We start from the raw sequence: 27,877 nt of genomic DNA, 5'->3' as shown, positions 1-27,877 counted from the left end.
GAAGGCTCCAAAGAGATAAGGGATCCTGAGCTCTTCGCAACAAAATGCAGGTGCAGACTGCCGCCCTCCACCCAATCAGGAGCTCCACAGGATGGGCTGCCCTTTGGTTTTCAGAAGCTGCCAGTGGGTTCCAGTGTGTTGTGTTATGATATCAATGATTTTTTTATTATATTGTTTTTCTTCTTGGTTTTTTCTGTCTTTTTTTTTGCGGTATGCGGGCCTCTCACTGTTGTGGCCTCTCCCATTGCGGAGCACAGGCTCCGGACGCGCAGGCTCAGCGGCCATGGCTCACGGGCCCAGCCGCTCTGCTGCATGTGGGATCCTCCCGGACCGGGGCACGAACCCGTGTCCCCTGCATCAGCAGGCGGACTCTCAACCACGGCGCCACCAGGGAAGCCCTCTTCTTGTTTTTTTTTATATTACACATTTAAAAGGCAGTATCTTTTGTACTGTGAATTTGCAGAAGATGCATAATACACTTTTTTTTTTTTTTACATCTGTTGGTGTGTATGGTCTGTGTGCTTCTTGTGATGAAAATAAAACCTTTTCTTTATAAATGCAAAAAAAAAAAAAAAAGAGGTCAGGGAGGAGCCAGGATATATAGGGGTCTTTGCAACAAAGACCAGGTAGTGGAACATCAAAAGATTACTGTTGGAGCCTGTGCTCCGCAACGGGAGAGGCCACAACAGTGAGAGGCCCGCGACAGCAAAAAAAAAAAAAATTACTGTTAATTAAAGAAAACCAGATATCTCGAGTTAATGAATTTAGTGCTTTTCTATGTATGGGAAGATGCAAGAGTCTGGGCTCACTGCAATCATTCCTTTGATATGCACCTTAGCTGTCTAGGGCCAGCATCCCGTGCTTTCCCTTCCCAAGTCCCCTCAGGGTGCACCTTTGGGGGCGGCTGCAGTGGCTGAGGGCTTGGCAGCGGGCAGCCCATTCTCCTCCATCCTGAGTTATGTGGCTGACGGCTGGATGGCTGCAGCATCCTTTGTTTGCTGATAAGTCAGGCAACATTTTTCACTCACACAAACCACACCTTGATATGTCACTATGCCCTGGCCAAAGGCTGATTAAGGGTCCTGGCAGAATCCTTGAACCACAAGCTTCATAATCAGATGGACTGGGTTTGTCGCCCTCTTCAAATACTTCTTAGCATCAAGTCCTGGGTCAAGTTACTTAGTATCGCTGAGCCTCCGTTTCCTCATGGAGGGAGAATGAGACTTATCTCCTAGGGTGCTGCAGACTTTAAATGTGATCACGTGTGAAGCATTAAGCTCGGTGCCTCAAAAATGAGAACAGCTCTTCGGGGAAGTTCTATCATTTCATGGGCATGTCTGCTGTATGTGAAGCCTTCCTTCCAAATGATGCAAGGACTTCATGCTTTTCAGCCAGTCCTCCCAGCCCAGCAACTCATGCGCACCAAGAAATCAGCTGACTGCAGTCATATGACAACCAAAAGACCTCAGAGCGGAAGCCACTTTCTGAATTCCTTATTCAGGGCCATAGCTAAAAATCTACAGATGTGCTAACTCCCTCACTGAACAAAAACAATTTATTGAAAGTATTTTCTCCCACTAGGGAATTTCCTCGTCCTGTCAAGTCTTGCCAGTTTCACCCACTGCTGTAGCAAGCACGCTTTCCCAGCTCTGAGGGATGAGCCAGACCACCATCAGGCACCGCAAACCTGCCTGACCGCTGTTCCCCCTCACTCTGCCAGGGGCCCTCCCCCACCACCACCCCTGCACCAATGCTCTCTCCCACCCCGAGCACTTCACCTTAGTGACTGGGAACTCAGAATCTGACTCAGACAGTCCTGAATTCAATCTGGGCTCTGCAGTTCTCAGGAAAACTCTTTATCCTTACTAAGCCTGTTTCCTCACCTGTGAATGGGGATAATAATAACAGCAAATCTTAGCGGAGGATGAAGATTCAAAGGGATGAAGTTTGTGAAATCCCCAGCTCATTGCAAGCCCTCAAATATTAGCTGTCACTGTCATCACTGTCACAAGCACCATCTCAACATTCCTTTTACACAATCCTAAACTCAAATCTATGTTTGAATCCTAACTCTATGTAACTTTGGAAAAATTTCTTAACTCTTTGTGCCTCAGTTTTCTCAGCATAAAATGGGAATAATAACAGTAGCAACCTCATGGGGCTGTCACGAGGATTAAAAGAGTTAATACATGTAAAACATTTAGAACAGTGCCAGGCACATAGTAAGTACTAAATAAACGTCAGCTCGAGTCAGCGGCCTTTGAAAGCCTTATTTGAAGACGTCCACGAAATGGAAATTTCCCTGGCCTGTCTCCCCAGCTAAAAGAGACCGTGCTGGGGACACATACACTCAAGCAGGAACAGGTCTAGCCCAGATTTCATTTTTCTCTTGAACCTGACTTTTTTTGGTCCCATCTGGAGTGCCCCGGCCTTAGACCCCAAATCAGAGAAGGCCAAAAGGGAAGCACAATGAGGCCAACTGTCATTTCAGCCCCCACCTATCGAGGACACCGGAGAATAGAAACACATCCTGAACCCCAGCCCTTGGAAGGCCCAGCTGGAAGCTGACCTCAGCAGACTGCCACCCAGGCTACACGGCCCACCTCCATGCCTGCACCTGAACACCTCCTCCTCCCTCCCTCTGTGCTGATTCTGTTCGTAAAACGCTTCTTTCTCAACCCACATGATCCCCCAGGAAAACCAGTTCTTTGTCTGCACAAGAGGGACAGCTCTCTGCCAGCACTTGACACAGCGCTGGAACACTGCACCCAAGTGACAGGCCAGGCCAGGCAGCTCCATTTCAACCAATAATTCCATTTTAAAAAACTCTTATCCCACACTTAGAATTCTATTTGGAAAAATAACTCTTATCAGTGATAATGTTTAAGGCTCAAAGATGATCATCAAAATAATCTTGGGATAGTGTGATGGGGTGAGAATAAAACACCTAATTATAAAGAATTCAAAACAATGCATTTATATCATCTCTAAAAATAAATAAAGCCTCAACAGTCCATGGACCTCAAAAGTCAACTTCATGAGCCTCCAGCACCTCTTGTCTATACTTTTCACAATGACTTTCAAACTGTGTTGACCATCACCCACAGTGAGAAACACATTTTACATCTGACCCAGTTCACACATGCCTGTATATGTATACATGAAATAGAAGTTTTATGCAACAATACTTATGAGTGTCATGCATTCTATTTCCAAGTTTATTTTTTCATGGTGTTCATGACCTACGAAACTGATTTCATGACCCTCAAATGAGCGATGATCCACAGTTTAAAAAACACATTTAAAGGAATTCAAGAAAACCCTGTCCAGAGCGGAGCTGCAAGGAGGTGTAAAGGTGAAGGTCAAGGCACCTCACGGAGTCCAGGCTTAGAATAAAGAAGAATTCACGGAGTCCAGGCTTAGAATAAAGAGGGAATCTCCCGTGACTCAGGAGAGCATGGTAGAGGGAAAGTAAGGGGAGGTATGTAAGTCCAGGTCTCCTCCCGGTAGCTAAGTGACCTTGGGCGAGCCACTCCGGTGTCCTACTTGGATTAAGGCTCTCTGTAAATGGTATTTCAGTGCCGGAAGATACGGGCTATGAATCTACATAGCAACTAAATCAGTTCTGGGAAGAGGCCAAGGATGCAGGCCCACAGGGTTACTAAGAGTCAAGAAGACACAGTTTGGAATGTTCAACCTCTAAGAGAGAACCGGAAGAATGCTGTGGACCCCATAGAGCATCCCCTAGACCCTACTCACACCTGTAGGACCAGGACACCCCCTGCTGGGAGTGCTGAAGGCCGATGATCCCCAGATGCATCCTCCCTGGGACTCTTCCCTTAAAGAAGCTGCCTTGCCCACGGTAATGCCAGCTCCCCAGAGCAGCCCACAGCCAGTGCCCTCTTGCTGTGGGTCCCCACTGTTCCAGTTCTGAAGGGCCATCCCAGCTCCAGCCATGGGATTGGCTTCGGCCTCTATTACAACTATTGCACTGCACTTTAACTTCTCTCTTCCCTGCCTCCCTCCATCCCTTACAGGTGGTGTTCCCAAGAGCTCCTCCTCCCATAAGCCACCTGTTTGTAAAGCTTCATCTTTGAAGACAAAGCAGCAATGACATTGGCCAGAGTCACAGGAGGAGACTGAAGGAAAAATGGTGCCTTTAGGACACTTCTCAAAGGTATTTTTGAGAATTGTTTTTCAGAACTAACATTTAACAAGCAATCCTATGTTCCTTGCATGCCAGGTCTCATTCAATCCACACGGCATCCTAGGAGGTGGGCTCTGTGCTGTTACCTGCATTTCACAGATGAGGAAACCAGAGATTAAAGAGGTTAAAAAAGGCACCCAAGCCCTCGAATGTGCAGCAATGGAGCTGAGGTCTGAACCCATGCCCTCGACCTCATCCCACTCCACTGCAGCTCTGTGATCACACGTGCCACACTGGATGACATGGATTCACTCACATCTGTTTCTTTCTCAGCTCTCTCCCTCCTCAAGGGCAGGGGCCTCATGTTATGAATCTTAAGCACTTAGTGTAGTGCCAAGTCCACAGCAGGACCCGGGTGGTAGTAATGACAATACTTGGTGGTGTATTCAGTAGTGATGGTGGTGTATTCGGTAGTGATGGTGGTGTATTCGGTAGTGATGGTGGTGGTATTCGATAGTGATGGCGGTAGTAGTCAGTGTTTCATGTGCACTAAGCCTGGGCTGTGCCCTTTACGTAAAGCATTTGGCCCTTTCACTTCCCTATGACTTGAGTCCTGTTATTAGGTGTAAGCGGTGAGCGCTCACTCGGGACCTACCGCAGATTCAAGGTCAGTCCAGCAGATGCACACTGTACTGGAACTAAGCAGTCATGAGGGCCATGTTGAAACTGGTCTATTAGGTCCCCCAAAGTGCCACATGGTATATGCAGCTTCTCCCATCAAGAGGAAGAGTCTCTTCCCCCCTCTCTTTCCTCCTTTATTTCTGGGATGGGCTTGTGTTTCCCTTTCACTCATAGAATATGGGAGCAATGACACTGTGCAAGTTCTGGGCCTAGAGTTCAAGAGGCTGGGCCCCTGCTTGTGCACTGGGAATGCACCCACTACCACGTGACCAAGCTTGGGCCAGCCCACTGAAGATGAGAGACCACCTGGAGAAAGGCTCCAGGTGGCCCAGGTGTCCTAGCTGAGGCCCCAGACACGGGTGAGCCCAGCCACGAACAGCCAGTCCTTGCCTAGACCAGAAGGACCACGCAGCTGAGCCCAGCCCAAATGACTGACCCACAGAAACAAGAGCAAAATAAAATGGTGGTGATTTGAAGCCACTAAAGGTTTGAGGTGGTTCGTTAAACACCAGATAATTGTGTCCAGTCAAATTAGGTGTTCAGTCAAACATCCAAAAGTAGAACTACCGAAAGATTCTTCCGTAGGAGAGAAGACAAATAAGCAAAAGACTTTCCCAAAAGAAGTAACCGGGTGAGCTTATTCCTGACTCAAATCAAAGCGTTTGTGATGTCCACTGACAACTAGAAGCAGCAAGAATTCTGACTGGCTGGAAAACTGGAAATTCTGACAAGAACCAGATTGTTCTACCAGCTAAAAGTAAGAAGAGTGTCTCTTTATTTCACTCTAAGCAACACAAACAGACTGTGTTCTCCCCCTAACATCCCCTCCTATGTTTGATAAGATAAAGAGGTCTAGAGTTTCACCTCTCAGGTTTAAAGAAGTCAAGCTAGAGGTAAAATTGGATACACCAGCTCCAAGGAAGTCAGAGGAAACCATGGCTTTGCGGACTAGAGTAGGGTTTGCTGTTCTCAACACTTACCTGTTTTCTTTTGCTCCCGAGCTGGTCAACACGCAGTTGACGCAGCCCTGCACCCAAGCTCCGGCCACGAGAATGTGAGTAGAAGTGTTATGTGTCCCTTCCTGGCTGAAGTGGCTCTGAAATGAATGTGCTTTCTTGTGTTCCTTCTCCCCACCCACCTGCCCAGTGGAGAGTTACCTGGAGCCCTGGATGACTGGGCGGGAGGCTGCCTGACCAGCATCGCCTGCAGTGGTCTGTGCCGTGAGTGAGAAATAAATCCCTTCCTCTCAAGCCAGAGGTTTCAAGGCTTATCTGTTATAGTAGCTTTCATAGATTCTGACTAATACCTTAGCAGATAGAGAATGTTTTAAATGCAAGCCCTAAAAGCAGTTTACGAGCTCAAGTTTTCCTGGTATTAACAGAGCTACATTACTGGCTGGGAAAACTGTCAGAATGTCCTGGCTTCTTTGTTCTACAGTTTGCAACCGACGGGCAACACTGAAATGTGAAGCAGATGTCCCCCCAAAAAGGCAAACAGCACCATCCCTCAATGGGTGACTGCAGAAGGTGCTCGTCTCCTGTACAGATTTCACTTCTGTGTGCAAAACTGAAAAAGTCCCCACTAACATTTCTCAGATTCCCAGTGACTTAAAACTATGTACTTTTTTTTTTTTTGGGCACACCGTGTGGCTTGTGGGATCTTAGTTCCGCGAGCACGGCTTGAACCTGGGGCCTCGGCAGTGAAAGCTCAGAGTCCTAACCGCTGGACCGCTAAGGAATTCCCAAAACTCTGTGCTTTTTAGCTCTTTCTGTTAAAGTGGGATATACGTTAACAGAAAAGTGGGTACATGTCTATAGCTCAATGGATGGTCACAATCTGAATCCACCATGTAACCAGCACCCAGATCAAGAAACAACATCGCCAGCGCCCTAGGAGCCCCTCTCAGTCCCCACCAGTCCCCCTGTGGGTAATCACCATCCTAACTGCTGCCACCTATGATGACTTTCACCTGTCCCTGAACTTCAAGCGCATGGAATTATACAGAACGTACTGGCATTTAGCTCACAGGTTGTGAGAGTCATCTATGCTGTGTATAGCTGGAGTCTGTCCATTTTCGTTGCTGTATAGTATTCCATTATGTACCCACTATTCTACTCAGATGGCCATTTCAGTAGCCTCCAGTTTATGTTACGTCAAAGGTAATTATCCTCACTCCAGTCCACCAGGGTCCTAAAGAAGGGACTTCTGTGGAGAAACTCTTTATCTTCACAGTGAAACACGGCCAAAGCCCGAGGCTGGGCCCAAAGTTAAGACTGCAGCATTCGCGTACTTCTGAAAATCACTTCTCAACAGGCTTTAATGAGGGCAATTTTTTTTTTGGTTCAAACAAAAATGACCAGAGCTTGTAAACTAGCAAGTGATAACACTCTTTATAAAAATCACAGATCAAGCTATACCAAAACTAGCACCAAAAGCCAAATCCAATGACTCCCTCAATGGAGTTATCCTCCCCCATACCATTCACTCATTTAAAAAGTATCTACGAGCACATACCATGTGCCAGGTAGGGAGCCAGGTACTCCAGAAACAACAGGAAATGAGACAGATGTGGTCCCTACGCTCACGAAACTTACATTCTTGTGGGGAAGACAAACACCAAACACTCAAATAAATATACAATTAGGAAATGTAAAAGTGACAAGGGGTTATGAGACTACAAGGGGGGAACGTGATTTGGAAGATCAGGGAAGGCTTCTCTGAAAAAGTGACATTTGAGCTAACTTCTGAAGGAGAAGTAGGAGGCGAGTGGGGGAAGAGGAAAGGGAAGAGCGATTCAAGCTGAAGACAGAGCAGGTGCAAAAGCCCTAGGCTGGGCAGGGCTGTGTCCTACTGAGAAAGACCACCAGTTGGGTCTTCAGCCAGAAAGTGAAATGCAAGTGGAAGTGTGGTACAAGGGGAGGATTGTGAGGGCCCAGATCAGGCAACCTTGTGACTGGTGTTAAGGATTCTGGACTTAACCCTGGGAAAAAGAGAGCCAGCCACCAAAGCATAGACCTCTAACCAAAATAGAAAACGGTCCCTCACCACCCTATATGCTAATCCTGCATCCCTAAGTGTACTGGTGGCCCAGATAGACTTATTAATGCCCCCAGCCATACATTTTGCCACACACACAAAAAAATCCAGATAACTATCAAAATTCTCAGTTGCCGCTTTGCCTAAACTGTAAAGAATGACCCCCCCCCCCGCCTTTAGGGAGGGAAGGTCTTCAAAATAGGGCTATTCCATAAAACTCCATCACGACAAGAGACAGTCCTGCAGAGCTCACCCTCTACCTTCACCCACATTATTAGCTAGCTTCTTCAACCCAAAAGAGCACATGAACATCCCACACAGAGGCTGAGGGGACCCCCAAATTTTAAAGGTGAGCTGGTCAGAAATCTATTTGAAGTTGAAACGCCATCAACACGTTTCCAAAATGAGGCAGCAGGTGGGGCAATCACTGATTTCAATTCAGCTTTCTGAGGTTTCCCACAAAATTAAAGCATCAAAACCCAGGAAACTGAAGCACAGAAAGCACCGCGCTCACCCACGTTCAAATCACGTCTCTGACGGCAGCTGAGCCCTCCTCCCTCAGATCCATTGTCAGTTTCCCTGCGTGCTCTTGGCCACGGCATGTAAGCACATTCATTCTTGCATCATGTCCTTGACTCGGGAGCATTCATCCTGCCTCCCAAGACTATAAACTCAGTAAGGACAAGACGGTGGCCAGCCCTAGAAATCATGGAAACGGCCCTGTTTATCAAGTACTCACTGTATGTCAGGCAAGGTGCTCAGGAAACACCTGCCGTGTAACCTATAAACTAGGTTCTGTCACTGCCTTTGTCCTCTGGAAGAACCACAAGTTCAAAGAGTTTAAGTAACATGTTCGAGGTCCCATAGCAAGAAGCCAAGACTTATACCCATGCCCTTCTGTCTCCAAAGCACAAATTCTTCACCACCGGTGCAGCATGTGCTCAATAAACACGAGCTGGGTGCATGATAGCAGGAGAGAAGGAGAAAAGGAGTGGGAGGATTCCTTCTAGAGAAAAAAATCGCTTCTGTGGCCCTCTACGATGAAGGATGCAGTGAAGAGCAATATCCCTATTGTCAGAACCATAAAAATAACCCAGTAACCATCTCCCAAAATAGGACAATCAACAGTATGACTGACACGAAAGTCCAAATGTCTCTTTAGGATGTGAAAAATGGCAGCAGCCCCTAGATGCTCTGGGAACGCTCCCCCGCTGCTTCTAAGTGGTCACTTCCGCTCCTCTTACCTGACTTCCAACCCTACCAGCCTGGAATTTCAGGATCTGAGTCACGGCAATTATGGCTTCAGAATGCATCTCATGCTCTTTTTCAAACATTTGGCCATTTCACTCACCCACACACATCCCGCGCGACAGCAGTGACAACAGCCACTTCCTAGTCACTACGCTGCCTTCACGAGGTCCAGACCCCCGACAGGACGTTCCCCTCCCACCAGCTCATCCCTCACACACCCTCCTTCCTGTTCCCCGCATGAGCCCCTTTCTCTCCTCCCGGGCTCCACTTGTGCTGTCCTCTGCCTGAAACACCCTCCCCGGCCCCCGCCCCCATGTCAATCTGGGAACTCCTACTCCTGCTGGAAGATTGTTCCCAAATGTCAGCTCCTGTGTGGCATCTTCTCCACCCCTCCTAGGAGTAAGGATGTCATTCAAAGCTTTTTCACACCCTCGGTGTAACACTTCTCATTTATGTACCAGAGGTAATTGGCCATGTGCTGTTCTCCCCTCAAAAGACGAGGGAGATTTTCAAGGGCAAGCATGGTGTCTTATTCCTCTCCAAAGCCCATATTGGAACCTGACATTATACAATATATTTCTTCTAAGTTACTTGTTAATTGCTATTCTTCTACTAAAATGTATTAATTGCTATTCTTCTACCAAACGTCTCTGAGGGCAGGGATTCTGTCTTGTTCACCGCTCTAGTTCCAGTGCTTAGAACAGTACCTGATACATGGTAGGCACTCAATAAATATTTACTGAATGAATGGACAGACGGACAGATGGCTAGATGGATGTGGAAATGGATGGATGGATGGATGGATGAATAGATGGATGATGGATGGAAAAACAACTGGGTGGATAGAGGAATGGATTGGTGCGTGAGTGGGAAGATGGATGGATAGATGGATGGGTGGATAAAGGCAGAATCATGTTTCACCAGCCCAGGGTCACAAAGCCATGGAGAAACAAAGCCAGGATAGGAAATCAGGTCTGTTTGATATTTGAACCTTCATTCTCAAGCCCCATTTTTACTGCCTATCTAGAAGCCCAAAGTCTGGTCACTGGCCAGTGGCAAGGTAAAGGAAGAGTCTAGAATTCACCCCAGGAACATGGTTATTGTTGAGCAAAGTTAATTTCCATTTACTTAGCAAATGCCAAGACTCAATAAGGGGGATCAGAACCCTCCTAGTCTGGGTCTGAGTTCCCCTTCTGACCGGGTAGGGCAAATTTCTGCATGTGGGCTGAGGTAAAAAGAGACCTCCAAGAGATACAAACAAGCAGGCCAAGGGCAATGAAAAGGTAACAACAACAGCAACAATAACAACAGTAATATTAAAAGACTGACACTCCTGAATAAAGGCTACCGTCTCTTCCAAAGCCTGCAGTTGCTGTGCTTTTCAACCCTCTGCAACACAGAGCTTCCTTCCAACACCAAACATTTCCAGGGAAGACACTGAACTCCCCTTCCCTACTCACAAGGAGGAAACGCCAGTAAGAAACCAGGCCCAGAGGTAGAAGAGCATGAGCTCAACGTTAGGTAAAAGTGGGTTACTGGTAGAAACGAACACATCTTTATGTTCCCATAATTCCCTGTAGTCCCTTTATAATCAAAACAATAAAGAACATTTACGAAGTACCCAGATTTGCATTAGAGAGACTGAGACTTTCTCCTTGAAGGAATCAGAAAAATGGAAAGAGAATTGACAAAGGATCTTTTTCTACGTGTGAGTCAATGCTGCTCACTGTGAAACTACTTAAAAATTATCTTCCAAATAAAAGAAGACACACTGCCTAAACCAATGGAATGAATGGTTGTAGAAAATCAGACATGGACCCAGGATGAGGAAGGTATTCAGGAGAAAATGCAAGTAATCCTGTGCCCCTGTAAACTGGCTTTCAGCTCACAAATGCCTTTCCCTGATACATTTTGCTCTCTCTCTTTTTTTAAATTGAAGTAGAGTTGATTTATAATGTTGTGTTAGTTTCTGGCGTACAGCAGAGTGACTCAGTTATACACTTTAATATCTTGTAATAAACTATAATGGAAAAGAATCTGTGTGTGTATACACATATATAACTGCTCTCTCTTTTTATTTATTCTCAATCTATTGCCTCAGGCTTGCCCCTCCACCTCTGAAATGATCTGATTTTTCTCTTGTAGAGCAGCCACCTCGAACTGCAACCCCTGAACAAAAAGGAAGTCAGCTCATTATGAGTTATTAGCTAAGAGGAGATGACGTTCTCTGTCTGTCAAACTGAGAAAGAAGCCATCTTAATGTAACTGTCTAATTCTACTAAATATTCATCTTACTTGCAACCATGGCACAAATAAAGATTCAGGGCTTCTCCACAGAATGTCACAGAGATAAGACCTCCTGCACATCTTTATCCAGGTTATAAGCAGCTTCACAATACAGATTTTTAGCTCTGGCTCCTTGACAACTCAGACTTTCTCCAATTACCTCAAAGAATGAGAAGTTGTCTGTTTTTTGTTTTTGTTTCTGTGCGGCATGTGGGATCTTAGTTCCCTGACCAGGGGTCGAACCCGAGCCCCCTGCATTGGAAGCGCAGAATCTTCACCACTGGACCGCCAGGGAAGTCCCTGGTTTTTGTTTTTAATTCCCAGGCCAAAGAATTCCCTGACTCCACCCCAACCCTTACATAGGTTAGCATCCCCTACACATTCCCATAGCACCCTGTACATTTCCTTCTAAGTACTTAACAAGAGTGAAATTAAATATCGGTGCAATGCTTTGTAGACTGTCTCATCTCCCCCATTACACTGTAAGCTCCGCGACAATAAGGATCCTCTCAATCTCATTCACCCTTGTATTCCTGCCGTCTAACATCACTCCTGACACAGAGAGCTTAATGAGTGAATATTTTTTGGAAGGATGGATGGATGGATGGACGAATGGAGGTATGTGGTAAATATACAAATTTCCTACCAGATTGTCAAGGAGCCATCACACCTCCAAATACCACATGTAAACATTGTGATTTTTATATACTCTATAAAAAAGCTATCACACAATTTCAATGGAGAGATAGGATGAGTGAAGTCAAAGAATCCTTGAGATTAGATCAAATGCCAAGAATAAGGGACCAAGCTTTTGAACACATCAGCCAGAGATGATGAACTGTTCAGCTGATCCCCCTCCCCACCGAAGAATTAATTGGACTGCAAAGACAAAAGACCAGAGGATTAAAAATTGTACTTAATAATTGAACGACCTGTAGCTGAAAAGCATCAAAAGGAGATGCATAATCTCAAAATTGTGACGTACTGATCTGTTTGCGTGTGTGTGCACGTGTGTGTGTATGTGTGTGCATGTGTGGAGAAAGAAAGAGACAGACAGAGGAAAGAGGACCCCAACAGCAAGAACGTGTACAATTTATTTTCAAACCTTTGGTTTACCTTTTGACCAGTTAACTTCTCTATATCTTTTTCTATTGACCCAGATACACTATAAACATGCTATATCTGGTTCTGGGCAGTACCTGAAGTATCACTGGTACTCAGAAATAATGTATTTTTTAATGAGTTTCTAATAACTGGTATATCATATCAACTAGATTTTCAAAGGTCATATTTTCCATATTTACTTGGAAAGGCATTCTGTTGCCCAGTGACAAAGCTTCAAGCTTTCTCTGAGTGTTCTACAGCTCAAAAGGAATTGGCTGTTGCCTCTTCAACAAATCAACCCTCCTTCTTGCTAAGTTGCTAAGACCCAGCATTAACCTATCCTTAAATTTTTTTATTTCATTCGGGACTTTGAGCCCCAAATCCCACTTCAGGTGGCAAAAATTAAAAAGTCAAACCAACAAACACAAATTCAAAAAGCCTCTGCCTTTTATCCACATGGAACCCCCAGGACACATTAAGAAGAGCCAAGAGATAAGTGGAGCCTCACTCACAGGCCTCTGGGATCTGCTTCCGAGAAGGGAGGGAAGTGGAATAATAGAGGCTTGACTGCACACAAAAAAGGCCCTATTTATGATTCTACTGAGAAAGTTCAACCTGAAATTCAGGATATCATAGTTCCTAGGGAAAAATATGCCAAAAATAAAATGAACCTTCGATTCATCTTTGACTACTGTTTTTAAAAAGTACATATTCTAATCTCAAAGTGTTAACTAAAGACTAAAATAAACTTGTATCCTGTAAAGTCATGTTGATGAAACTAGCAATGGTTGTATTCATGCAATACTTTGGGGATTTTTAAGAATAATGTCTATTGGGCTTCCCTGGTTGCGCAGTGGTTGCGAGTCTGCCTGCCGATGCAGGGGACACGGGTTCGTGCCCCGGTTCGGGAAGATCCCACATGCCGCGGAGCGGCTGGGCCCGTGAGCCATGGCCGCTGAGCCTGCGCGTCCGGAGCCTGTGCTCCGCAACGGGAGAGGCCACAACAGCGAGAGGCCCGCGTACCGCAAAAAAAAAAAAAAAAAAAAAGAATAATGTCTATTAGAAGGCTTAAAAAAGCACAGGGAACTATATTCAATATCCTGGGATAAACCATAATGGAAAAGAATGTGTAAAACAAGAATGTCTCTATGTGTGTAACTGAGTCACTTTGCTGTATAGCAGAGATTGGCACAGCATTGTCAATCAACTCTACTTCAATTAAAAAAATAAAATTTAAAAAAAGAAGGCTTAAAAACTTGTTTTCTAATCTATACAAGAAAGGAAAGAGCTGGTTTACTCGTTATAGTCATCAATGCTAGGTCTACATAGTCAGAAAATTAGTGCACTGGGGTTCTTCTAGAGGGTCCATGGCAAGTTTAGATTTTTCTCACAAGAAGGGTCAAAAAAGACAATCTAAACAAGCTGACTATCGGGGGCTAGACTCACTGGTGTCACCTAAAGTCTATGAAGAAACATACCAAAGAAGAAACCCATCTAAATACACGAAAGAGACATAGTCATTTAATGAGTTCCCAAATTAACTCTCTTCCTCTTTTGACACAGTTTCCTACAGCTAATCAAGTAATAATGATCATCTCACTTAGAGTTATCGATAGTGGATATTTCTCTTGTACCACCTCATTACTCCTTACCACAACCCTATGAGGTAGGTACTATTAGCCCATTTCACAGATGAGAAGACCGAGGCCACTACAAATGGATGACTTGCCCAAGTTCACACAGTAAGTAGGTGGCAGAGCACAGATTCAAACCCAGTTCTGACTCCAATCCCATGCTAGGAATTCTGAATCCCTATATTTTATTGCCTCCCTATTTCTAATTAGGTGACTTCCTTAAAAAAATTTTTTTTCTCTCTGCCCAACTGTACAGGTTTCTTTGGGCAAGAGCCTAATTCCACCCAAAGCCTTGTCTTAATTACAATGACAGCACAAATCTTGGTCCGTGGCTCCTCTAAAGAATGCCACAGGGCTTCCCTGGTGGCGCAGTGGTTCAGAGTCCGCCTGCCGATGCAGAGGACACACGTTCGTGTCCCGGTCCGGGAAAGATCCCACATGCCATGGAGTGGCTGGGCCCGTGAGCCGTGGCCGCTGAGCCTGCGCGTCCAGAGCCTGTGCTCCACAACGGGAGAGGCCACAGCAGTGAGAGGCCCGCGTACCGCAAAAAAAAGAATACCACAGAGAGAAGTCTGCCTTGCTTATCTGAGCAGTCCTATTTCTAATCCAGAATTTAGGGGGTTTCATAATAGAGATTCTCAGCTCCAGTCCCCTGTCACCAGAGACATTCTTAAACTACCTCACAGAGAATGGTTTTATAGAAAATACAGAGTGGAAACAAAAAGGGAGAAATTATGTAGCAGTCAATCTAGAGTTCTATACAAAAGCAAGAAAGTCTATTCTTAAACTCCCCTGAGCACACAGAAATCCACAATCTCCCATGGCTTACGGACTTCCCATCCTTCCTCTCTCAAGCCATCTCAGCACCGCCAATTTCCATGGCAGCACCATGGAGCACGGGGCTCAGTGGTTTCTTTGCTTTATGATCATCCTACACAACTCCCACCCAAGAAAGGCAGGGACTAGATCCTCTTTCCACTTCTACTTTTTTTTTTTTTTTTTTTTTGTGGTACGCGGGCCTCTCACTGCTGTGGCCTCTCCCGCTGCGGAGCACAGGCTCCGGACACACAGGCTCAGCGGCCATGGCTCACAGGCCCAGCAGCTCCACGGCACGTGGGATCCTCCCGGACCGGGGCACGAACCCGTGTCCCCTGCATCAGCAAGCGGACTCTCAACCACTGCACCACCAGGGAAGCCCTCCACTTCTACTTTTGAAATGGAAAACCCCCCACCATAGCTTTTATCTGGGAACATGGCTACCTGAAATTAACCTTACATTTCCCGCATACTCCTTTGCAGCAAGGTGTGGGTATGTGATTAAGTTCTAGCTAATAGCATATAGGCAGAAGTATCAGAGGCAACTTCCAGGACAGTGAGCATGTGTCCTTCACCTTTCTGTACCTTTCCTCCTCCTGCTGGCTGAAATAAGGCTGTGATGACTGGGGAGTCCAGCATCCTTCTTGGACTCTGAAATAATTTTCACTCCTGGGATAGTAGAGCAGAAAACTGAAAGGAACATAGCACCTTGGGCTCTGAACTTCTGACTTTGGTGAGAGAATAAAACCGTATGTATTTTCTATAACATACTGATCCCATTTTAATTAGATTCACTTTAAGAGGAAAAATGTGGTACAAAAATGCTCAGATAAGGAACTCCTCTCTGATTTCAAAACCAGTCCCAGGTATCTCTGAGCACATCTGAGGATAATCTGTCACCTTCTGGGATATCCCTAAGCATGAGATCCTAAGCATCTCAATTTCAAGGGCTGTCAATTTGCCCCTTCCCCTCTCTTGCTCCTTCCCACTCCAGCCCAAATGGAATTTACTACCAAAGCAGTGACACAGGGCGACCAGACGTTCACAGCTGGATTTAGACTCTCACCTGGCAGCCAGTTGCATAGCAAAGCAACCCTGCAGAGCCAGTCTCCTCTCACACCAGCTGCCCCACCACTGGGTTACTTTGGAGACAATCATAGGCGCTGCTACTTTCTGAGTGCTTAGTCTGTGCTGAACTCTGGTCCAAGCACCTTATATACTGTATATACTGTAACAACAGCTCAGCAATTTTTTAAGGTAGGTATTGTTACATGGACCCATTTTATACACAAGGAGCCTGAGGTACAGAGAGGCTAAGTAAAATGGCTGGGAAGCCTCAAGCCAAGATTCAAACTCACAGTGGTAGCCTGATAGCCCGTGCACATGTTCACTACCCTACACTGCCTCTCAGGAAGAGGAGAAAAAGAAAGGCAATTAAAAAAAAAAAATTTAACATGCCTACCTCTAAAGCTGCCATATTTCATTAGAAACTTTAATTCTGCTTTACTCACTGCACCAGAAAATGCCTACCATTTTCCTGGCTTTGAAAAAACAGATGTGCTGTTTCAGATGTGTCATTACCTGCACACTGAGAAGTTAACTTTCCCAACCGTTAATAACTGCAGAGCAGGTGGGACAGGAAAGCAGCAATAAAAATGTTCAAAAATCACCCCTGACCTCAGCAAGAGACAAAGACAGAAACCGATTCATGGAAGTGAGAGGTAACCTCAAAGATCTTCTACGTGTCCCCACACTAAGGCACTCCTAGCATTCTGCTTAAGGGGTCAAAGTTCTAGAAAACAATCCAACCATGTGCACCAAGGCTGAAATGATTGCCATTTAAAGGAACGTGGGAAGTCCTCTGGTGCAGTGCGTGAAATTGGGGCTCCAAACCTTGGTAAAAGAGGGCAGGGGTTGGGGGTCTACGAGGCTCACTGGCTGAGCGGGCTCTGCCCAGATCTCAGGTGAGAGGACATATAAGTCTCCGAAGAAACCAGTGCCACACTGCCAGCACTCTACATAACTGACAATGCCACTCACACTCATCAGGGATCACTTTACTTTTCTCTGGAGGGTGGAGGTGCTACAACAGAACTGTCAGTCAGTGCTAAGTCACATCTCAGACTCTTTAACATTCAAATGTTTTCTTCCCCTGATCTAAACCCAGATGGCCAGGGCAATCAACTTGCCCCTAAGACACTCCCTAGAAATGTGATATTTCTCACCAAACTCAACCACGTGGACCTGGTCTAAAATGGGGGAAAGGGGGGACCTTCCAGACCAGAGGTTGCAAACTCAAATGCCTTACAGGGGCCAAAAATGGGTGAAGCGGGCCTGGTTGGGATCGATTGAGACAAAATGGTGCAGCATGTGCACCCTGTCCACAAAAACTGCTGCTCTCAGCTCCAAATGATGGTTCAAAAAAGAAAGTGGGACCAATGCTCAGCAAACTTGAAGCTGCAAAGTCAGATACTTCGTGAAATCTCCCAGTTCTAAAATGTTGGCATCAAATTCAAAACATGTTTGACACCCTAAGGGCTAAACAAAACTACAGATGATTTGGCATCTGGAGAGCAAATCTGCAACCAGAGATGGCCGAGTCACCACTAGGTTGGGCATCCCTGGCTAGGGTCAAGGATCTCAAACCTGATGCAAAGACCCAGGTAACCAGTCACTTGGAGTCCTTCCTGTATCTAGCCAGAAGAGAGAAAGGGCAATTTAAACCAGGATCTGAGAAGCACCCCAACTGGAACCACTTCTTTCAGAGAGGGAGGAGGCCCAGGGGACAACCACAGTCGCCTTCCTAGGGGATACACCATCTGCAGAGGCAGGGGCCACCTGTAGAGACCTCTATGAGGCAGGGGAAGTGGAAGGACACAGGAACAGGAATTGGGGGGGGAGGGTATCTCAAGAAGAAGTGGCCAGGCAGGATAGGTTCAAGAGAACCTATTTTGACTCTTCTGGTGCCGGTTAGGGGGAAAGGATGGATGTACTTCCTTGGCCAGCTGAGCCTCCCAGCTCCACCGGTCCTTCCTGGATGGAGCATCTCTGCCCCATGTACACACACCACTTTTAAAGACCTTGCTGTGGTGAACTCCTAGTTTGGGAGGTCACTCTGACAAATGTAATTCCTTCACTCTCTGCCTATCTCAGTCACTTCCAGAAAGTCTTTTTCACCTTCTCCTCCGGCAAACAGCATCCTCAGAACCCCACAGCCTACCTTGGCACTGGAATCCTTGCTTCCCGAAGCCCCTGCAAAAGCAGAAGGAGACATGTCAGGCAGCCCGAGGGGCCCAGCCACCAGTTAGTTCCCCCCAGAGTCACCCCACTTCCCCCTGCTCCCCTAGCCCAGGTGCAACCTCCCAGCCACAGGCGGGTGCCCAAGAGTCTTCCGCCTCTGGGGGGGAGGGGGTAGGTGGGAGCTCAGCGGTAACCTCCACCTCCCCTCAAAAGGCAGAAGAGAGGAGGCTGCGACCACCAGGTGGCGGGGTGGGGGGAGCGTTTCCGTCTTGGTGGGAGGTGGCGGACAGGCGGGAGTTCTGCCCACAGGGATGCCCGAGTGCCCTCGGGGAAAGAGAAAAAGACGCATTGAGTGGGAGGATGGGAGAGCCCCCGCGGCGATGGCATTCCCTGGGGGACTGGAAGGGAGAGAGGACTCCCCATGCCTAGAGGGACCGGGGAGCGGAGAGTCCCCGCAGTGATGTGAAGGGGGGAAACTGAAGAGTGGAAAGGGGAACCCAGGCCCTTAGGGAGAAGCAAGAGATAACACGGGGCGCTGCCCCCGGAGACACTGAGGAGGAGGAAAGAATGCCCCATGCCCGCAGGGAGACAGAGAAAGGACACCCAGGGCGCTGCCCCCAGAAAGGAGGGAAGGGGTGAGGGTGCCTCGAGCCCGGAAGGAGACAGAGAGATAGGGAACCCCGCACGACAGGGCACTCGAGGCGCTGCCCTCCCGGGGAGGGACAGCGGAGCCCTGAGCCCTGTGGAGAAGCGACCCCTTCTCCCCTTCCGAAGCGGAGCGCGACCCCTAGGCGCTCCGAGGCAGCTGGGAGGAAGAGAGGGCACGAGGCACCGCGCGATCGGCTGTCTGGGACCCCGGGGAGCGGGAAGCCGCAGGACTGCCCACGGGGGAGTCCGGGACAGAAGGGTCCGGAGCGGGAGCCCGGGATCTGGGGCCGCGGCGGGGCTTAACCTCCCTCGGAGGCGCGGGGGGCGCGGAGGACGCCAAGAGGGGGTCCCCGCGCGCGGCGCTACCCTCGGAGCCCCGGGAAGGTGCCCTGAGCCGGCGCGTTCTCACCAGATGAAGTCGGTGCAGTGGCTGCAGAAGGTGGGCTGCTTGAAGAAGCGGGCTGTGAATTTGTGGTTCTTCACCTCGTGCACGTTCTTCTGCCGGAGGGCGCCTTTGCGGGCGAAGCGCACCGTGCTCTCCTCGCCCTCGCTCGGCGGCGGCCCCGCAGCCGGGTCAGCCATCTTGCGCGCGGGTAGCGGGAGCCCGAGAGGTGCCGGCCAGGGGCCGCGGTAGCGCGGGCTGCGGGCCCGGGAGGCGCGGGAGAAGGCGGCCGCTCTGCCGCCCGGGGCCGCGGACTCTTCCCCTGCGCCGGCTCTGGCGGCCGCGGCGCGCGGAGCTGGGGCTGTCACTCGCCCAGCTGCAGCCACTCGACCAGCTGCGCTTGGCACCGCTGGCCCCAGCTGCGGGGGAGGGAGGCGGAGCCGCGGGCAGACCCCGCCTCCCTCATTTGCATCGCCCCCAGGCTCCGCCCAGAGCCGCCAGCTGCTTTACATACTGGCACCCCGAGGCTGCCGGCCTCCCAGAGAAGCGTTCTCAGCCGCAGCGCTGCGACGCGGGGACCGCAGCCAGGGACCGCCAGACCTGAGCCTCGCCCGCTACCTCGTCCTCGGCCTGGGTTGCATGAAGGCGATGAGCACCTTGGGTGCGCCCCGGGGGAAACGAGAACGGGGGCTGAGGCCTGCGGGGGTAGAGGGTGGAAAGGGTAGGTGCGACGGTTTACACCCAGGCCTCTGCAGAGACTGGTACCCATCCACCCCGTATCCGTGCCATTTGTCATTCCGCACGCGTCTCCTGGAGGGATGGGCTACCGCTGTCACTCATTCGGAAAGGCCTGTGGCTCCACACACTTACACACACATACGCACACACTACTGCAGAGGGAGGGGAGGGGCAATCCTTACTTTATATATACACATCTAACTCCACCACAAAGACAATTCTTGGCTTTGCTTGCCTGACCATTTAGAAGAAAACTCCCTACCTTCTGTCCATCCCCTCCACAAAGAGTCTCAGTTTCCTCAGCTGTGATATGGGGTCATTAAAGGGCGTGGGGAGAAATTTAAGAGGCCAATATTTCCTCAACTTTCATTCATTCTTGACCCATCTTCACAAATGCTGGTAATATTTGTGCACCATCTAGAAAAAAATCTCTATCTAGTTTCCGAGTTCAAATAGCAAGATGTATCCTTACTGTGAAAATCTCTCCAGATGCTGCCACTTGCCCAAAACACCAGCATCTGAGGCCTTCTTTTGTTTGTTAAGGGAGGTTTACAAATTTTAGAGAGATGTTAAAGATATTAACATCCAACTGGGACTCTCTCCTGGATGGAATCTGAAGGATGGAAAGGTAACCAAAAGAGTAATAATTGTCTACGTAAACAATGCTGTGTGATTTACTGTCCCGTCCACACACTGCATCTAAACGTCCCCCCACCATGCCCCCCACTCTGGGAACACATTGCTGCATTAGACTATGAACTCCTGCCCTAGACCTAGGCTCTGAGAGCAGGCTCTGCTCACCATTGTGTCACCTTGCGCCTAGCTCTGTACCTGACACCTTCTCAGAGCTCAATAAATATTGGTTGAATAAGTAATTGTGTGAACAAGTGAGTGAATGAAAACTTAAAGGACGTTACCCCCTACCCCCAACCCGTGTCCAGTAGGTGTTCAATAATAATAAACATCAGGTGCTAGGTGGGTGTCACAGGTACTTGCAGTGTCTTATTTAGACCTCCCAACAACCTGTGTAGGTCTAGTAACTTTCATGATGGATAAAGACAAGGAAGCTCAGAGTGTTTAAGATAGACCCCCAAAGTCACATTGTTGTTGAGTGGTGGTTAAACCCGCCTAAGTACAAAGCATACTGGTGACAAAAGGGTGAAGGAAGACAGCATGGAACTGAACCAGCTACACTGAACTTCTGCCTAATGAAGCTCAGGTCCTACTAGGATGATTTTACCTGGAAGCTGCTGAGTCTAAGTTGTTATTAAGTGGCATGTGGAGAGCAATGGCTGTCATAATAGAATGTCCTTTTCCTACGTAGTAACTCAAAGGAAACAAGGAAAAAATAGCATTCACTTTTAAGGTTGACTTGTTTGGGAAACTGGACGTGCCTGTCTATTATTAGTCCTTTAAGAGGCCCCATCATCTCCCAGGGAAGCTTGTGAAAACATCCCAGGAGACATTGCTGCTGAAGTAGATTTTCTTTGAACTGATGAGCTGGAAGCTTGAAGCCCACATCCTGCCTTTTGAACCAAGAGCTCTGGATGACTTTGGTCTGTAACAACAAACAGTACCTCATGGGGCCTGGGCCTAAAGATGCAAGGGCTGGTAGATCCTGAAGAACCACTCAATTCCTGGAGGGGCTGCACCATCTGAATATGAGGAACACAGTTCCCATTGGACCCAGATTCTATAGGGCAGGGGTCTCAAACTTGTGGCCCTTGGACACATTCTTTTAGCCAGCCCAGTGAACATTTATTTTTTGGTTCACCTTGGTAGAATTTCACCTAAATATCCAGATTCTGACTTCTCTAGGAAAAAAAAAGTTATGATTACATGGAGCCTGCATTCCTCTACTTCCTCATTCATTTGTTTACTCATTCAGGATTGAATTTATTGAGCACCTGTTACGTGCTGTTCCACACACTGTTAAATAAAACAGACAAAAGTCCCTGCCTTCATAGAACTAATGGGGAAGATGGACACTAACCTAATAAACTAACAAATCTATACTAGGTGGCATGGACATTCATGCTGTAAAGAAACACAAAGCATAGTAAAGGAATGAAGAGTGACAGCCACCAGGGAAATCCTTTATGAAAAGCAAAGACCTGAATGAAGTGAGAGGATGAGCCATTGGGCTATCAGGGTAGAGAGAGTTCCAGAAAGAGAAAGGAGCAAATGCAGAGGACCTGGAGAAGTAGTGTGCTTAGCGTGTTGCAGAAGCAGCAAGGAGGTCTCTGTGGTTGGAGTGGAGGGAACAGGTACAAGACAAGGTCCATAAAAGAGCAGGGCCTTGTAGATGTGGTAAGGAGTTTGGACTTCACTCCAGAGAATGGGAAGCCACCAGAGGATTGAGAGCAGAGAAGTGGCCTGATATAATTTGTGGTTGTTTTTTTTTTTAAGATTACCCTGGATACTATGCATAAAATAAACTGAAGATAGAAAGAGTAGAAGCAGAGAGAGCATTTGAGGTCATTTGAATAGAGGAGACAAGAGATGATGACAATGGCATGGTGCCCCTTGGAGAGAAAGGCAGTGGTTCTCTGTACAATGGGCATGGGCCCTCTAGGTCGTTAGAGCCCTCACATGGTCCACTCTGCTTATAAAAGAATGAATGCTGGCCACTTGAAAGATTTCAGAGGCAATGAGAAGGCAGGTTGCTCTGGCTGGGAATGGAGTCCAAGGGCTCTTAAGCTTAGGCTTCAAACTTGCTGTATATATTAGTTTCCTGTGGCTGCCATAACAAATTATTGGAAAACTGGATGGCTAAAATAACAGAAATTTATTCTCTCACAATGCCAAAGGTCAGAAGGCTGAAATGAAGATGTCTGCAGACCCTACTCCCTCTGGAGGCTTTAGAGAAGAATCCTTCCTTAACTCTTCCAAGTTCTGGCATCTGTCAGCTTTCCTTGGTTTCCTTGGTTTGTGGACACATCACTCCCATCTCTGCCTTCCTCTTCACATCAACTTCTCTCTGTGTGTCAGTCTTCTCCTTTTCTGTCTAATCTCCCCGGTGTATCTCTTACAAGGACACTGGTCATCGGATTTAGGGCATGCCCAGATAATCTGTAATAATGTCTTCATCTCAAGATCATTAACTTAATTACATTTGCAAAGACCTTTTTACCACAGGAGTTAAGACATGGACATGTCTTTTGGAGGGGCTACGATTCAATCCACTACAGTGCATAACCTTGGGCAAGTCACTTCTTCCCTCTGGGTCTCACTTTCCTCCATTGTAAAATAGGGGCAGAGATGTAGTTTGCCTTCCAACTCTTTCATTATAAGGCAAGCTTCTCACCAATACAGTAGTCACTAGCCACGTGTGGCCACTGAGCATTTGGAATGTAGCTAGTCTCAACTGAGATGTGATTGTAAGTGTAAAATATATCCCAAAACATCAAGTACTTAGTGTGAACAGAATGTAGAATATCTCATAAATAATTTTTATCTTCAGTGCATGTTGAAAATATATTTTGGATATATTGGGCTAAATAAAATTTCTCTCTAAAATTAATTTTACCTGCTTCTTCTTACTTTTTTAATGTGGCTACTAAAAAACATAAAATTACATATGTGACTTACATTATATTTCTTTGGACAGCTCTATTCTAAAGAGTAGATTTAAAAATAAATTAAAAGTTGTAAATAGATAATATAAATAAAAATTCATCTCTATTCTATGTAGAATCAGTAGTGGTACCTTGACTAGAGGCTGAAGAATCTGCTTTCAAGATGCTCACTCACATGGCTGATAAGTTGATGCTGTTAGTTGAGAGCTCACCCAGGGCTTTGAGCCAGGGACCTTGGTTCCTCTTTAGGTGAGCCTCTCCACTGGCACCTTGAGCTTCCTCAGAACACGGTGGTTGAATTCCAAGTGTGAGTGTCCCAAGAGATGGAAAGTGGAAGATGATAGTTCCTTAAAGCCTGATCTGAAAACTGACACAGTGTCATTTCTGATATATGCTATTCGTCAAATAGCCACAGAGCCTATATTCAAGGGGAGACTCCATGTCTCAACGAAAAGACTGACAAAGAAATTGGGGGCATCCTAGGAAGAGCTCAGTAAATAGGAGGAAGAGCTCAGTAAATATTTATTGCATTAATAAAATTATTCAAATTAATAAAATGTAACAATTCCCATCTGACATATAAGGAAACAGAAATTTGAAAAAATTAAGTCACAGTCATTCTAGGACTGCTACTATTAATAATTAAAAGCTAACATTAAGAAACAAGAAACTGTGGCCCAATCAAAAGAAAAAAATGAACCAACAGAAACAGTCCCAGGGAAAGACAACACAGAGAACCTACTAGACAAACACTTTAAGACAACCATCTTAAACATAATCAAAGAACTAAAGGAAGACATAAAGTCAAGAAAATGGTGGATGAACAAAATGTAAATATCAAGAAAGAGAGAGAAAACCTCAAAAGAAACCAGCAAGAGATTCTAGAGCTGAAAAGTATAGAAACTGAAATGAAAAATTCACTAGAGGGACTCAAAGGCAGATTTGAGTAGACAGACAAAAGAATCAGTGAACTCGAAGATAAGACTATTGAAACTATTGGAGAACATTTCTCCAAAGAAGCCATACAGATGGCTAAAAAGCACATGAAGAAATGCTCAACATCATTAATTATTAGAGAAATGCAAATCAAAACTACAATGAGGTATCACTTCCTACCAGTCAGAATAGCCATCATCAAAAAGTCTACAGAGAAGACCTCAGACTTCCCAAAAGGCAAGAAACTACCCACATACCTGGCAATGTGGCTGACAGGGTCTTGGTGCTTCGGCTGGGTGTCAGGCCTGAGCCTCTGAGGTGGGAAAGCTGAGTTCAGGACATTGGACCACCAGAGACTTCCTGGCCCAATGTAATATCAATCGGCGAGAGCTCTCCCAGAGATCTCCATCTCAATGCTAAACCCAGCTCCACTCAGTGACCAGCAAGCTCCAGTGCTGGAAACCCCATGCCAAACAACTACCAAGACAGGAACACAACCCCCATTATCAGAGAGGTTGCCTAAAATCATAATAAGTTCAGAGACACCCCAAAACACACCACAGGACGCAGTCCTGCCCACCAGAACACAGGGACTAGTCACCTCCACCAGGAAGCCTATACAAGCCACTGAACCAACCATACCCACTGGGGGCAGATGCCAAAAACAATGGGGACTATGAACTTGCAGCCTGCGAAAAAGAGACCCCAAAAACAGTAAGTTAAGCAAATTGAGAAGACAGAGAAATATGCAGCAGATGAAGGAGTAAGGTAAAAACCCACCAGACCAAACAAATGAAGAGGAAATAAGCAGTCTACCTGAAAAAGAATACAGAGTAATGATAGTAAAGATGATCCAAAATCTCAGAAATAGAATGGAGAAAATACAAGAAAAGTTTAACAAGGACTAGAAGCACTAAAGAGCAAACAAACTACGATGACCAACACAATAAATGAAATTAAAAATTCTCTAGAAGGAATCAATAGCAGAATAACGGAGGCAGAAGAATGGATAAGTGAACTGGAAGATAAAATAGTGGAAATAACTACCACAGAGCAGAATAAGGGAAAAAGAATGAAAAGAATTGAGGACACTCTCAGAGACTTCTGAGACAACATTAAGTGCACCAACATTCGAATTATAGGGGTCCCAGAAGAAAAAGAGAAAAAGAAAGGGACTGAGAAAATATTTCAAGAGATTATAGTTGAAAACTTCCCTAATATGGGAAAGGAAATAGTCAATCACGTCCAGGAAGTGCAGAGAGTCCCATACAGGATAAATCCAAGGAGAAACACACCAAGACACATATTAATCAAACTATCAAAAATTAAATACAAAGAAAAATTATTAAAAGCAGCAAAGGAAAAGCAACAAATAACATACAAGGGAATCCCCATAAGGTTAACAGCTGACCTTTCAGCAGAAGCTCTGCAAGCCAGAAGGGAGTGGCAGGACATATTTAAAGTGATGAAAGGTAAAAACCTACTCAACAAGGATCTCATTCAGATTCGACGGAGAAATCAAAAGCTTTACAGACAAGCAAAAGCTAAGAGAATTCAGCACCACCAAACCAGCTCTACAACAAATGCTAAAGGAACTTGTCTAAGTAGGAAACACAAGAGAAGAAAAGGACTTACAAAAACAAACCCAGGGCTTCCCTGCTGGTGCAGTGGTTGAGAGTCCGCCTGCCGATGCAGGGGACACGGGTTCGTGCCCCGGTCTGGGAAAATCCCACATGCCGCAGTGCGGCTGGGCCCGTGAGCCATGGCTTCTGGGCCTGCATGTCTGGAGCCTGTGCTCTGCAACGGGAGAGGCCACAGCAGTGAGAGGCCCATGTACAGCAAAAAAAAAAAAAAAATTAAGAAAATGATAATAGGAACATACATATTGATAATTACCTTAAATGTGAATGGATTAAATGCTCCAACCAAAAGATACAGGCTCGCTGAATGGATACAAAAACAAGACCCATATATATGCTGTCTACAAGAGACTCACTTCAGACCTAGGGACATATACAGACTGAAAGTGAAGGATGGAAAAAGATATTCCATGCAAATGGAAATCAAAAGAAAGCTGGAGTAGCAATACTCATATCAGATAAAATAGACTTTAAAATAAAGACTGTTACAAGAGATAAGGAGGGACCCTACATAATGATTTAAAGATCAATCGAAGAAGAATATAACAATTATAAATGTTTATGCAACCAACATAGGAGCACCTCAATACATCAGGCAACTGCTAACAGCTATAAAAGAAGAAATCAACAGTAACACAATAATAGTGGGGGACTTTAACACCTCACTTAAACCAATGGACAGATCATCCAGACAGAAAATTAATAAGGAAACACAAGCTTTAAATGACACAATAGACCAGATAGATTTAATTGATATTTATAGGACATTCCATCCAAAAACTGCAGATTACACTTTCTTCTCAAGTGCGCATGGAACATTCTCCAGGATAGATCACATCTTGGGTCACAAATCAAGCCTCAGTAAATTTAAGTAAACTGAAATCATATCAAACATCTTTTCTGACCACAACACTATGAGATTAGAAATCAATTACAGGGAAAAAAATGTAAAAAACAAAAACACATGGAGGTTAAACAATATGTTACTAACTAACCACTGAAGAAATCAAAGAGGAAATCAAAAAATACCTAGAGACAAATGACAATGAAAACACGACGATCCAAAACCTATGGGATGCAGCAAAAGCAGTTCTAAGAGAGGAGTTTATAGCAATACAAGGCTACCTCAGAAAACAAGAAAAGGGCTTCCCTGGTGGCGCAGTGGTTGGGAGTCCGCCTGCCAATGCAGGGGACACGGGTTCGAGCCCTGGTCTGGGAAGATCCCAGATGCCGCAGAGCAACTAAGCCCATGAGCCACAACTACTGAGCTTGCGCGTCTGGAGCCTGTGGTCCGCAACAGGACAGGCCGCGACAGTGAGAGGCCCACGCACCGCGATGAAGAGTGGCCCCCACTCGCCGCAACTGGAGAAAGCCCTCGCACAGAAATGAAGACCCAACACAGCCAAAAATTAATTAATTAATTAATTAAAATTTAAAAAAAAAAAAAAGAAAAATCTGAAATAAACAATCTAACCTTACACCTAAAGGAACTAGAGAAAGAAGAACAAACAAAACCCAAAGTAGCAGAAGGAAAGAAATCATAAAGATCAGATCAGAAATAAATGAAATAGAAACAAAGAAAACAATAGTAAAGATCAATAAAACTAAAAGCTGGTTCTTTGAGAAGATAAATAAAATTGATAAACCATTAGCCAGACTCAACAAGAAAAAGAGGGAGAGGATTCAAATCAATAAAATTAGAAATGAAAAAGAGGTTACAACAGACACCGCAGAAATACAAAGCATCCTAACAGACTACT

General features: G+C 46.1%; 1 protein-coding gene across 2 annotated transcripts in view; it reads right to left on the bottom strand.

Annotated features, from left to right (window-relative positions):
- Positions 1–19,630, bottom strand: part of PRKCB (protein kinase C beta) — a 312,263-nt gene extending 292,633 nt beyond the window's left edge. Inside the window, exons 1-2 of one of the 2 annotated variants that reach the window (XM_004268583.4) lie at positions 19,253–19,630; positions 18,176–18,207 (exon numbers count right to left, since the gene is read on the bottom strand). In XM_004268583.4, coding sequence (XP_004268631.1) covers positions 18,176–18,207; positions 19,253–19,425 — 205 coding nt within the window. In that variant the 5' untranslated portion in view covers positions 19,426–19,630. The remainder of the gene's footprint in view (positions 1–18,175; positions 18,208–19,252) is intronic. The other variant, XM_004268584.4, reaches the window with a different exon arrangement.
- Positions 19,631–27,877: the final 8,247 nt, after the last annotated feature.

The sequence above is a fragment of the Orcinus orca genome, chromosome 16 (assembly GCF_937001465.1).
Source record: "Orcinus orca chromosome 16, mOrcOrc1.1, whole genome shotgun sequence".
In the NCBI taxonomy this organism is placed as follows: Eukaryota; Metazoa; Chordata; class Mammalia; order Artiodactyla; family Delphinidae; genus Orcinus; species Orcinus orca.
The sequence above is the reverse complement of the archived record's forward strand: the minus strand, read 5'-3'. Positions and strand labels throughout refer to the sequence as shown.